Source organism: Rhinoraja longicauda, chromosome 5 (genome assembly GCF_053455715.1).
Source record: "Rhinoraja longicauda isolate Sanriku21f chromosome 5, sRhiLon1.1, whole genome shotgun sequence".
Taxonomy (NCBI): Eukaryota; Metazoa; Chordata; class Chondrichthyes; order Rajiformes; family Arhynchobatidae; genus Rhinoraja; species Rhinoraja longicauda.
Genome location: NC_135957.1, coordinates 15309180 through 15323295, shown reverse-complemented (window position 1 = coordinate 15323295; position 14116 = coordinate 15309180). Strand labels below are relative to the sequence as shown.

General features: G+C 41.3%; 1 protein-coding gene across 1 annotated transcript in view; it reads left to right on the top strand.

Annotated features, from left to right (window-relative positions):
* The window catches only part of ptk7b (protein tyrosine kinase 7b), a 144296-nt gene that overhangs the window by 113144 nt on the left and 17036 nt on the right, over window positions 1–14116 (top strand). The window contains exons 8-15 of the mRNA XM_078398946.1: window positions 696–829; window positions 2061–2196; window positions 8180–8299; window positions 9569–9715; window positions 10223–10373; window positions 10544–10671; window positions 10781–10981; window positions 12012–12167. Of these exons, the coding sequence (XP_078255072.1) occupies window positions 696–829; window positions 2061–2196; window positions 8180–8299; window positions 9569–9715; window positions 10223–10373; window positions 10544–10671; window positions 10781–10981; window positions 12012–12167 (1173 nt within the window). The remainder of the gene's footprint in view (window positions 1–695; window positions 830–2060; window positions 2197–8179; window positions 8300–9568; window positions 9716–10222; window positions 10374–10543; window positions 10672–10780; window positions 10982–12011; window positions 12168–14116) is intronic.

Here is a 14116-nt window from a genome sequence, read left to right as displayed (position 1 = left end):
GTAGCCCTACGCATCTTTTGCACTGTCAACCTGCATTTAAGGGACAAAGAAATTGAGCTGAAAGGTGCAGTAGTTCAAATGAACGAGATACAATGGAAAAATTGTGTTTTGTATGTCTTTCAGGCAGATCAAACTAGCCATGAGTACAATCAAACCATACATAAGTAGCAGAGAGAGAGCAAAAAGAGAAGAGTGCAGAATATAGTGTAGCACTACTGAGAAAGTACAGATTAAAAAAGTGCAAAGCCACAATGAGGTAGATTGGGGATTGGGGAATACCTCTGGCATAAGCGAGGTCCTTTCCAGAGTCTGATAATTCTGATAAATGACGGATTCCACCTACAGCCCATGTGAAAGGGAAGTAATTGTATTTAGATCCTTCTGCGGCACGTTTCAGGGTACAATTACTCCTAGCCATCTCGAGACTGACCTGATATTTTGAAGGCAATATTAAATACTAGTCTGAAGAAGGGTCTCGACCCGAAACGTCACCCATTCCTTCTCTCCCGAGATGCTGCCTGACCTGCTGAGTTACTCCAGCATTTTGTGAATAAATCGATTTGTACCAGCATCTGCAGTTATTTTCTTATACTAATTTACTCTTGTTCATGACCACAATTTTTTATTGAATTAGAGTGGAATAGGAATGTTGGGTTTGCTAAATTTACTCTTGTAAATGTTTCTGCCCCACATAGCAATACCAGAGTGGGTTATCAAGCCATCAGATACCCAGCTAAATGAAGGGATGCCAGGATTTTTGCCCTGTAGCACCCGCGGTACCCCAACTCCCAAAGCTACCTGGTTCCGGAATAATGTGGACATTTCTGGTGTAAGTATGCCACTCATCTTCAGAGGCATGTGTATGGTTTATATCTGGCTTATATTGACAAAGAACAAATTACTAATTCTTTGCTTCCTCTGAAGGAAATAATTATTATACAGATGATGTGTTAGGTTGTTGGTTGAGGAATAAGTATTAGCTGAAGCTCATCTTCTATTCTGATACGACTGTACATTCTACCTTCTTTGAATATTGTCAGGATAATTAACATTACAAATGAAAGATGACAGCTCTGATTAATATAATGTTTCCTCGGCACAACGTTGGTGTGAGAGTTTGATTTAATGCTCAAACACTTGAGATTGGTCACATAATCTTCTGATTCAACGGACAGAATGCTACTTGTGAGTCAAGCTAGCATCTGTTATAAATGCCCAAATAATTTCCAGAGCAGCTGAAGTAAATATTAACCTGATATGGGTTGCTCATAAGATGAATATTGCTGAATCATTCATTGCAATAGAATTGCTTAACTCTAAACAATAGAAATAAGAGCTGCAAATATCTTAATCCACAGTTATTATTTTTCCAGCATCCCACACTAGCTCCAAGACCAATTAGTCATGCTGTACAGAATTTAGGAGTAACAAAAGCATTTTCAATGATCAATATAATGTGGTATTGCACCTGCAGTAGTTTTGAAACATTTCCTTGTTTGTCACCAAGTTACTTGCTGGCATCTCTACAGTCTACGCAACTTAAATTGTCTGACAAATTGTTCAATATAATTTATGCATTTTGTTATCTCTGCCCCTCTCGGTGTACTGCGCCCCACCTTCCCTCATGTATTCTTCATCTCTGACAAAGAATATCAGCAGCTTACTGATGTTGTTCATGATGTGTTGCAGTCACACTGATTCCTGAGCTTGATCAACCCCAGTACCCAGCTGCTCAGTTGATTCTTAGCACAATCTGAAGTCACCAGCTAAATGTTTGTTTGTAAACTAATCAGTGCACGTCTGAGATCTACATTATCATGAAGCTTAACTTCACACATCGCTGCACTCCCATCACCAGAGCATCTCTTGCATTTCACAGCTTTTAATACTGGGAAATAAGTGAACTTCTTGTACCTGGAGCCCAATTTTTAAATCTCGAATGAAATTGTGTGGAAGTAAACACAACAAACATTTATTGACAAATATTGCAGATGACTGTGCTTTGCAAGGCTACAGGTTGCTGTGAATTTCAGTGGCTCCTGACTATGATTAAATTACAGGACAGTCGGTTTGAGCAGCTGGCCAATGGAACTCTGCGCATTAATAACGTGGAGGTATATGATGGAACTGTGTACAAATGTAGGAGCAGCACACCAGCAGGCTACATCGAAGGATACGCCCGTGTCCGTATCCTAGGTAAGTGCAGGTGGCCAACCTGGGTGATCATTTTAACTTTGAATTATGTCTAAATTTTGAAGTCAGCCGATTTGTCTGGGGTTTCAATTCTGTAGTACATAGTATCAGAACGGCTCAATACAAAATCCCAATGATAGACGTCATAGCACTGATCATTTTTAGTATTCTTTATCCATGCTCTTCTGCAATACATATTCGTTGATACTAATTATCAATTTTGGCAGAGGGGACAAACATGTTTAAGAAGTTTACTGCTGATACAAACTTATGTGAGATTATGAATAGTATAGAATGAAAAGAGACTTCAAGGACTGAGAGTGTATAAAATCATGAGGGGAATAGATAAGGTGAATGCGTGCAGCCGGTTACCTCATGGTTGGAAAATTAAGAACTCGAGGGCATAGATTTGCAGGGGGGCAGATTCAACAGGAATCTGAGGGGCAATCTGAGGGGTGGTGGGTATATGAGAGAGCTGCCAGAGGAAGTAGTTGCGACAGGCATAACAACATTTAAGTCATTTGGAGACATGCATGGATAGGAAATGTTGGGAGGAATATGGGCCAAATGCAGACAAATGGGACCAGCTTTGATGGGGCTTCTTCATCAATATGGACGATTTGAGCCAAGGGGCCGGTTTTCATGCTGTGTGACAATATGATTCACAGATACTCTGTCTTTCTGTTCCTTTGGTAATTTTGCATCTTTGGTCTATCTGCCATGTAGATCTTAGCACATTGAAAATCAATGTTGTCATGTACTGATAGACAGTTAATTTTTTTTTGTTTTCCATGCAATCCGTACTGAGCACAATATACATGAGTACAACAGGTAATTCAAAAACAAAACAAAACAATGGAGAGATAGTATTACAGCTGTAGAGAAAGTGCAGATATAAATAATTGCAAGCCCTGTGCAATGGTAAGTGCAAGTGCAACAGTAGAGTGGAAAATTGGGAATAAATCCTAAACACATGAGTTTCCATTCAAGAATCTGATAACAGCGGGGAAGAAACTGTTCTTGAATCTGGTGGTATGTGCTCTTAAGCTGTTGTAAGTTCTGCTTGAAGAGGGGAGAAAGGAGAATGACCAGGGTATGCGGTCCTTGATTATGTTGACTGCTCTCCTGAGGCAGCGTGAAGTGTAGAAGCAATTGACGGTGAGGGGAGAGGCGGGGGGGTTCTGGTTTGTATGATGCATTATGCATGTCAGTTATACTGCTGCCATTTGCCCCCAAGTGCTTCTACAGCCCTGCCCAATTTGAGGAGTACATAGTGTCGTGGTCAAGTTGCAGGTCTAACAGCCAGAGTTCTGGACACACAGATATGAGTTTAAACCAACTCATGTGCGCTGGGGGAAATTCATATACAGAAAAAGTTTTTAAGGTGCTGTAACAACTTTTAAAAGACATATGGGCAGGTACATGGACAGGAAAGGTTTAGAGGGAACTAGACCAAGTGGACCCATTGGGCCCAAACCTCTCCTACATCGGTGCAGCACCCTCTCCTCCCCCCCTCCCTCTCCCCCCTCCCCATTCCCCCTCCACTCCCCCCTCCCCCTCCCTCCCTCCCCCCTCCCCCTCCCCCCCTCCCCTCCCCCTTCCTTCACCCACCCTCCCCCTTCTTCCCCTCCCCCCTACTCCATCCCCTTCAACCCCCCTTATCCTCCCTCCTCCCCCTCCCTCCCCAGGAGATAGATTTAAACTTTAAAATATGAATAACTTTAAAAATATAACACTGATTTTAATTAAACTTCTTCCATTCGCACCAAAGGGACGACGGTGAGTAAGGTGGGCCTAAAATTGTCACGCTATCGTGTACCGGTTTGGCTGTAGTTCAGGAACAAGCAAACAAACAAACGAGAGTTTTAGTATATAGATGAGCCAAACTCAGGCAGGTGGGACTAGTGTACATGGGGTATCATGGTTGGCAAAGGCAAGTTGGGCCGAAGGGTCTGTTTCTGTGCTGTATCACAATTTATACATTAAACAATTGTCAAGTCAGTCAAACATGATTTGCTTTGTTGATTTTCATTTATTAGTGCATATCTTTTGAAGTGACAATTAATTATGACCTGGATTAATGTGTCTAAAAGTTTCTGTACTACGAATGTTAAGCTGAATGCACTTCAGTTACCAGTTGTTCTCTCTCTGGACAGGAGTGTACCATTTTGCAATCTCCCAGTCCTCTGGCACCAGTTTAATGTCTGAAGAATACTGGAAGATTACCAACAGAGCCTCAGCAATTTTGTCCTCACTTCCCGTGGTGTCCAAAATTGTAGCATTTTCAAATTGGGTTCCCTTTACTATAAACAAAACAGTTTAAAAAAAAATTATATCTTGTTAACTTTCTTGGTTACCTTCTTTACATACAGTATTTAGTTTGACTTTTGACCCTTAGATTTAAGTCTTTACAGAATATTTTTAATGTTAGCTTTAAATCTTCCCTTGTATCTTCTTCGCAATACTGTTTTAAAAAATATATTCAGCTTCTTCTGAATTGAACTGAATATTTTTCTGTTTCTCGTTAATCCCCCTCATGGATTCTGTACCCATGCCATTGCTCTCTCAACGGTCCCTTGTGGCATATTTACAATTTTACCTACCAATTGTTAAATCTCATCCACCCCAGGCTATATTCCTTTCAGACACAGAATTAGCCAACCTCCAGTTGAGGATTTCACATCTGTTTTTTTGTTTTCATAACAATTCTAATATCTCTTGTCACGTTCTGGATTTACCCCATTTTATTCCGTGGAGTTGAACTGAATCCAGTACAGCGTCCACTTGTTGGAGTAGGAAACACTGGTCACAAGGAAGTTCTCATTTACATAAGTTCCCCTTAAATCAATGCTCTAAAGTTCTTGCATCTTTTTTTAATTTGTTTCAAAGATCGCTCTCCATCTCTTTCCTGTTTTGTGTTTAATTTTAATCAAATGGTTCTTGTATGCCATCTACTTCTATCCCTGTTACAGTAGCTTTTGAGAACTCTAATGCCAGTAAAGGGACTAAAACTCTATGCAACACTCCAGCTGTACCCTCACTAACACTCTGTGGGATAACATAGAACTAGTGTTAACGGGCGATTGATGGTTGGTGAGGCAAAAAGCCAGTCTCTATGCTGTGTTTTTCAATCAATGATTTCCCACACACAAAGCCATGCTGACTATCCCTCATCAGTTCTTGCCTTTCCAATTGCAAATAAATCCTCTCTTTCATAATTCCCTCCAATAACTTTGTCACCACTGAGGTAAGGCTCACCAGCCTATAGTTTTCTATCTTTTATAGCTGCCCTTCTAAAAGCCAGTTGGTAGTGTGGAAAGTAGTCTTAAACTACAGAGAAAAAGCAACAATCTAGAGCAGTAGCTGAAAAATGGCAGGTGGAGTTTAATCCAGACACAGGTGAGATGATGCATTTTGGGAGTACTGATGAGGCTGGGACATAAACTATGTATGTAGGTTTTACGGGCCATTGTGGATGCAGAGGGACCTCAGAGTACAAGTCCACAGACCCTGGAAGGTGGCAATGCAGATGGGTAATGTGGTTAGAAAGGCATACAGGATGCTGTCTCTTCTTAATTTGGGCATTGAATAAAGAAGGAGGGAGATGATGCTTCAAATTTATAAAATATTAGAACCAGTGAGGCAACTTTTTCACATATGGGATGGTGGGTATATGGATGAGTTAATCAGATGGAGTAGTTTGAGACAATAAAATTTAAAATACATTTAGACAGGTACATGGATAGGAAAGGTTTGAGGAATGTGGCATAGGCAAATGGGACTAGCTTGGATGGCATGGACTTCGGTCAGCATGGACGATTTGGGCCAAAAGGCTGTTTCTCTGCTGTATAACTATTACTCCGATTTCCAATACAAAGTTGCTTGTGGTTTCCAAATGATTAACACTGCTACAAGCATTGTGTAATACAAACCAAACAACATCTTACTGTGTGCCAAAGCACTAGATAGTGTAAGAAAATAACTGCAGATGCTGGTACAAATCGAAGGTATTTATTCACAAAATGCTGGAGTAACTCAACGGGTCAGGCAGCATCTCAGGAGAGAAAGAATGGGTGACGTTTCGGGTGAAGGGTCTCGACCCGAAACATCACCCATTCCTTCTCTCCTGAGATGCTGCCTGACCCGCTGAGTTACTCCAGCATTTTGTGAATAAAGCACTAGATAGAATCTGAAATAGCTTTCATATTTACATGTTCCCATAATTATTGAGAGCCCACCATTGAGAGCCTGCTGATGGGCTGCATTACAGTCTGGTACGGGAACTGTTCTGCCCATAGCCACAAATCACTACAGAGTGGTGAAGACGGCACATAACATCACTGGCAACTGTCTCCTGGCCATTCAGGACATTTTCTACCGGCGGTGCCTGGGGAAGGCACGCAGCATCATCAAGGACCACAGCCACCCAGCACGCAGGCTGTTCTCCTTGTTACATTCAGGCAGATGATACAGGAGTATGGCTGCTCGTACCACCAGACTTAAGAACAGTTTCTACCATCAGGCGATCAGGCTTCTGAACTCATAAACACATTTCAAATCATATATATTGATTATTTTTAATATTGTCTTTTTACCTATTTTTAATATTGTCTTTTTACCTTACTAATGTCATTTTTTAAATCATATTTATCCTTGGAATATTACTGCTGAGGTGAACCGTTGCCTTGTCAAATACATTTCATTGTACCGTTGACCCTGTGCCAACCTACATATGACAAATAAAATGTATTATTATTATTATTGTTGGTTTCAACATTATTAACACGTTTATTTGAAAACTTATCCAAGATTTGCTTGTCACACAGATTGAAGCGATTGTTTAAGTTTTTTGCCTTGTGGTCTGAATTGGCTTTGTGATTATTCAGATGCCTCCCACTTCTAGACCCCAACTTTTTTCCCTCTTTTTTTGCAGCATGAACCCCATGGCTGCAGGGAGTCAAAATTAGTCTAAACAATTTTGCTGTCAGGCAGTTTAGTCATGGAGGGTTGACATACAGACACTTCAAATCATAAGTAGGAACCCTAGCTTTTTTGGTTTTTTACCTTACACTTTAAACATCTCTATCTCTTGCATGGCTTTAAATGCCTAACTCAGCAGAAATCAGCAGGGTTTGAATTAATGTTCAGACTTTATCACCAAGCTGTTAGCGGGTAGTAGTTACACTAACATGTGGGAGTTAACTGTGACTAGACCAACTGGACCCGTTGGGCCCAAACCTCTCCTGCATTGGTGCAGCACCCTCTCCTTCCTCCCGTCTCCCCTCCCCTCCCGTCTCCCCTCCCGTCTCCCCTCCCCTCCCCTCCCCCCTCCCCTCCCCTCCCCTCCCCTCCCCTCCCCTCCCCTCCCCTCCCCTCCACTCCCCTCCCCTCCCCTCCCCTCCCCTCCCCTCCCCTCCCCTCCCCTCCCCTCCCCTCCCCTCCCCTCCCCTCCCCTCCCCTTTCCTCCCCCTCCCCATTCCTCCCCTCCCCTCCCCCTCCCTCCACCCCCCCCTCCCCCTCACTCCCTACCTCCGCCTCCCTTCCTCCCTCCCTCCTCCCTCCCTCCATCCCCCTCCCCTCCCCCCTTCACCTCTCTCCTCCATCCCCCTTCCCCTCCCCTCTCCATTCCCCTCAACCCCCCTTATCCTCCTTCCCTCCCCCCGCCCTCCCTAGGAGATAGGTTTAAACTTTAAAATGTGAATAACTTTAAAAATATAACACCGTTTTCAATTAAACTTCTTCCATTAGCACCAAAGGGACGACGGTGAGTAAGGTGGGCCTAAAATTGTCGCGCTATCATGTACCGTTTTGGCTGTAGTTCAGGAACAAACAAACAACAAACGAGTTTTAGTATATAGATGTGTAACTTTTTTAAATCTTGATTTCAGTACAATTCTGTACACTTATTAATCTAATTTCTATCCCAATGCCCAAAATGCCATGTGTTGCAGCACTGACTTGTGACTCTTTATGTTCCTCATTGCAGAGAAGCTTAAGTTCACTCCAACTCCACAGCAACATCAGTGTATGGAGCTGAATAAGGATATTACAATCCAGTGCTCTGCTACTGGTCGTGAGAAACCACTCATCAGATGGAGCAAAAATGGTGAGAGTTCTTTTATGGATATATATCCAGGGCACCGATTAGTAAATTCCACTGAATTTTAAACGTTGTTTTCAATCTTGTTAGAACGGTATTAGTTACCTTACTACTATTAAAAAATATTAAATTGCCAACTGAGAATTGTTCTTTACCTCATCATGACTTATGTTAAGTCCGAGAGTCTCAGATATTTTTGTGTCTTCAGGGAGAGGTTCTCTCAAAACCTCCTGCCTCATTGATCTTCTATTGTGTGAGCCTGGAGACAGAGTCATCAGGTTGATTCAGCAGTCCCCCTGCACATACAGTTCACATTAAGTTAAGACTTTATCACCAAGCTGTTAACGTTACATGTTAACATGTAACTCCACAGTAACATGTGGGAGTTAACTGTGATATGTAACTTTTTAAAATATTGATTTCAGTACAAATCAGTACAGTTAGTGGTACAGTGTCAGGACTGCTTAATCATTCTCCAGAGTTCTGGGTTCCCAATCTCTAAGAGGGTGGCAGGAGAATTGGGTCCAAGAACAGTTGAAGGGGGAAAAAAAATGTGATGAGTGTGAATGGGTGCTTGAAGGATGGTGCGGAGGCAATGAATGGGCTGAACAGCCTATTTTGGTACATCACGGTATGAGCCCTATAAACCCATCTTCATCCAATGTTAATCAAAAGTAGTTCCCAAAACCTTGTTACAGTATTATTAGATCTTTAAGTAATACTGCTTTAGTAATACTCTCAAACAAATGTATGAAATGTGTTTATGTTTTGGAAATTTCCCCTCATATTTTGGAGTTTTATTCATTGCTTTTTTAATTTTCTCCCTCTTATCTTGGGCATGACAATGGATTTCTGGGCCACTGTTATCATTGAGCATCTCAGCCTGCTTAGTGGAGAAAAGCAGTTGAGGATGAGGAAAATCTGGGAGAATTAAATACAGTCTATGATGATCTGACACAATTGCTTCTGGCAAGAGTTACAGCCTGACAACCACATGAATGCATAATAATGAAGTTTCCTATGTCCTTGTGTGTTTAAGTCGGTATTTACTAGACTATTGTTTAACAGAATCACAGTGGTTTTTTGTCCCATTGTGTCTTGGCTGGTGGAGAAACTTACTCGGCTTCATCCAATCTGCAGGGATCTTGTGATTCAGCCACTCAAGGTGTCGATTTTGATAGCTGTTCAGCATTTTTTTTGATGATGCAGTTTTGCATTGTGTCAGTGCCTTTCATTTAGCATCAGAATAACTTGTACTATTTCTAATTGGTGCAGATGGCAGTCGTATATCCCCTCACATTAGGCAGGAAGCCGGATTATTGCACTTCACCAATGTGACCAAAGGTGATGCTGGACAATACGCCTGTACTGCATCAAACAGTCAAGGGAAGATCAGGGCATCTGTACGCCTTATTGTTGCAGGTATGATGCTTTTATCCACCTCAGCTGTCTGTTCACCTCCACCAGTCTGTTGAATTGAGGAAACTGTGATTTGCTTTAATCTTTCAAATATAAAATGACAAAGTTATCTAGACTAAAATAAGCTAGGTGACTCACTTTAATTCCAGTTTGAAATCAAGGACACTTCATGGTTTGGAACTATCTTGATCATTGTGTTGAGGATAGGGGTGAGAAGCGTTGGATCATAATGAGTCAGTGGCGGCTGTTGGGAAAGATAGGGGGCCAAGGGGAGAGGATGGCATCGTGAGTCAGAAGCAATGGAGCCAGATTCAAGTCTCACTCTGTATCCAACCTAGATTCTACCAGATCTGGAGATACTTGCTGCTGGCTGTAGTGGCAAATAGAAAATGGATTGTTATTTGTTACTGAAATTTCTCCTAATGACTGGGAGAAATAAATAAGGCATGCCTCGTAACCCATACCTCTCCCTATCATTTGTATGCCACACATATCTGTGTCTTTCCTTAGTCTTACCAAAGTTTAAGATGGAGCCTGAGAACACAACCGTGTACCAGGGATTCATTGCAGTGCTGAACTGTCAAGCCACAGGAGAACCAAAACCTAACATTCATTGGAAAGTGAAGGAGAAGATCTTGGACTCCAGCAACGGCTTACAAAGGTATGACATACTCTGTTACTAATGCAGGCAATATGAGTAAAGTCTCCAGTTTGGCACAAAAGCCCGCTGGTGCTATTGTTAGCCATCTGGAATATTGCCTTAAATATGAATCCCGTAACCAGACATGACTGAATTTTTCTTATGGTTTGTTTATGCATATTTGATCACAGAATACGGAAAATGGAAAATGGCTCATTGGTAATCTATGATGTCAGTGCAGATGATACAGGGAAGTACACGTGCATTGCTGGCAACAATTGCAACATTCAGCACCGAGATGCCTTTCTCTATGTTGTCGGTCTGTATTACTCTGCTCATCACCTTGGCCTTGCATGACGATTGCAAATTGATAGTAAGAAATAAAATCTTAACTTTGCTACATGATGTTTCTTTTCATGTTCCTTTAGAAAAACCAGCAGCTCATGGAGATGATGATAAGCAACATACTCCGTATAAGATGATTCAGACAATTGGCCTTTCTGTCGGCGCTGCTGTTGCTTATATTATCAATGTACTGGGTCTCATGTTCTATTGCAAAAAGCGACGAAAGGCAAAGCGGTTGCATAAAGGACCAGAGGGGGAAGAACCTGAAATGGAGGTACTAAATGGTAAGATTTGTCAGAACTGATAAAGAAAACAAATTAATTACTGGTGCAGAGATGGGGAATGGATTCCTGGGGAGGAGGAGAAGAATAAGTTGTGCTTTAATGTCTGATCTTATTAAATGTGGTGAAGCTGCAACATTAGCAGATCTTTTTTTTTTGTAGGTTCCTGTACATTCTTGGCTCATGCACTGATAGTTTATCAACCCTTGAGCTTGCACATTCAGAGGTCTTCACTGCTGTGACCAAGCTCTGTAAACCTATCTTTACTCTACATCCCTTTATGTCTTCACTCAGGGAAGTGTGACATTCTCAGATATAAAATTAACTGTTGACATGCATAGACAAGTGAATTACAAATTTCCACCACTATTGTGCGTGGATATACTATCTGAGTTGATTCAAAATGAGACATTCTCATTTTTTGATTCCTATCAGAGAAGGAAGAGGATGCGATTTCTATAACTTAATACTACCTTGGAATGCTTTACTTTTGTGATGGAAAAGGCCATTTTTGGAGATCAACACCATGGCACAATGTCATGAAACAAACACTTCATTCCACTAAGTCCATGCCTTCCATTAAGCACCCATTTTTTCCAGAAATCCTACTCATGTCCCATTTTATATTCCCCATATTCTTTCCCGCCCCCTGACTCTACTGTTGACCCACATACTAGGGGCTTTTTACAAAGGCCAATTAACCTACCAACCTTCAAGATTTTATGGTATTGGGAAGAGCGTGCAGACTCCACACAAACAGCAATAGGAGTTAGGATTGAATCCAAATCTCTGGAGCGTGAGCCAGCGGTTCTACGAACCGTGCTATATTCATGAAGATCAACACTTCAGGTTTCATGCTGACATAAAGATAAAACTGGAAAGTAAAATGTGTGAATAGAAAGTTATTCTATGCAAATAATTAATAATTGAATTATAATCTTGTGTACAAATGTGTGTGCATTATAAGATTACAATAGTACAAATAACTGGATGAAATGTATATTTTAAATCGTCTTTTTCTTCTGGATGCCAGGTGGCACTGTGCAGCAGAATGGCCAATTAACAGCTGAGATTCAGGAGGAAGCATCCATTAACAACATCAGCATGACAGTGGTACCCAACAAGCGTCACAGTATGCATGATAAACTGCATTTCGCTCGTGCAAACCTCCAGTCAATCACAACCCTTGGTACGTAACATGACCTATGTAACAAGATAAGGGTAGGGCAATGGATGTTGTCTACATGGATTTTAGTAAGACATTTGATGAAAGTCCCTTATTAAGATTAAGATGCATGGGATCCATGGTGACATGGCCATTTGATACAGCACTGAATTACTCATTGAAGACAGAGGGTGGTGGAATGGTTTTATTCTGGCTGGAGGTCCGAGAGCAGTGGAGTTCCGCACAAATCTGTGCAGGGACCTCTGTTGGTGATTTGTATATGTGGACATAAATGGAGATGGATTAGTTAGCAAGTTTACATATTACACCAAAATTGGTCGAGTTGCGGACAGTGAGGAAGGTTGTCAAAGTATACAGCGGGATATAGATTGGCTACAAAAATCGGCAAAGAAACAGCAGATGGAATTTAATCTGAGAAAGTATGAGGTATTGCGCGTTGAAACTTAGAATGTATGTATAATTAATGGCAAGATCCTTAACAGCTTTGATGTACAGAGGGATCTTGGCATCCAAGTCCATAGCTCGCTGAAAGTGGAGAAAGAGTATACAAAACTCTTTCACTTCTTCTCTACAGCAACCATTTTCAAAAAATGAATGATAAATTCCTTCCTTAAAACACAATTGCACAAGAAAATTAATATAATCATAGAAATGTAATATAGTCATGACCAATTTTGACAGCCACAATTCTTTTTCGGTGCCATTTCTTCATTCTTGTCTATTCCTGATTTATCAAATATTTATCCAACTCCACTATAAATACATCTCATGATCCAACTTCCACCACCCGTTGGGGCAGAATTCCAGAGATTTGCCAGGCTCTGACAGATGAGATTTCTATGTATCTCAGTTTTAAATCTCCACCATTGATCCTTACTGAGGTGTGTACACCACTTCTTTTCCTGAAGTTAATAACTAGCTCCTTTGTCTTGCTAACATTGAAGGAGAGGTTATGTTTTGCCACCATGTTACGTAGCTTTCTATCTCCTTCCTGTACTCTACAATGTCATTGTTCAAAATCTGTCCCACTACGTCGATGTCATCTGCAAACCTGTAAATGTAGTTAGAGCAAAATTTCACTGCACACTTGTGAGAATATAGGAAGAGTGGTAATGGACTGAGAATGCATCCAGACAGGCACCAAGATTGCTGGTGATAACGATATCTAAGAACTTGGAGCTGTTGACCACCTCTACAGCAGCTCCAGTGATGAGGACCAGATTGCATTCACTCCATTGCCTCGTTAGGTCAACAACAAACATTTTCTTCTTACAGATGGCCTAGGTTAACATCCCGACACCATGACACAACATTTTCAATCTCTCCGACTTCATCTCATCACTGTTGATCCGGCCAATTACAGTGATGGAACATTATGACAGTTTCATTTGCCTTGAATAAAATGAAAAGGCACATTATTTCAACATAGAACAGAATAGTACAGCAGAAGAACAGGCCTTTCGGCTCACAATGTCTGTGCCGAACATGATGCCAAGACCAACTCTTATCTGCCTGCATATTATCCATATCCCTCCATTCACCGCGTATCAATATGCCTATCTAAAATTCTTTTAAATGCCACTATCATATCTGTCCCAATCACCACCCCCGGCAGCGTGTTCCAGGTACTCACCTCCTGTGTTTTTTTTAAAAAACCTTGTCCCGCACATCTCCTTTAAGCTTTGCCCCTATCACCTTAAAACTCTGCCCTGTAGTATTTGATTTTTTTCATCCTGGGAAAAAGGTTCTGAATGTCTATCCTTTCTATGTATCTCATGATTTTATATACTTCTATCAGGTCTCCCACAACCTCCAGTGTGCCAAAGAAAACAATCCAAATCTGTCCAACCTCTCCTTGTCGCTAATACCCCTGATCCAGGCATCATTCTAGTAAACCACTGCACCCTTTTCCAATCCCTCCACATCCTTCCTATAATAGAGCATTCAGAACT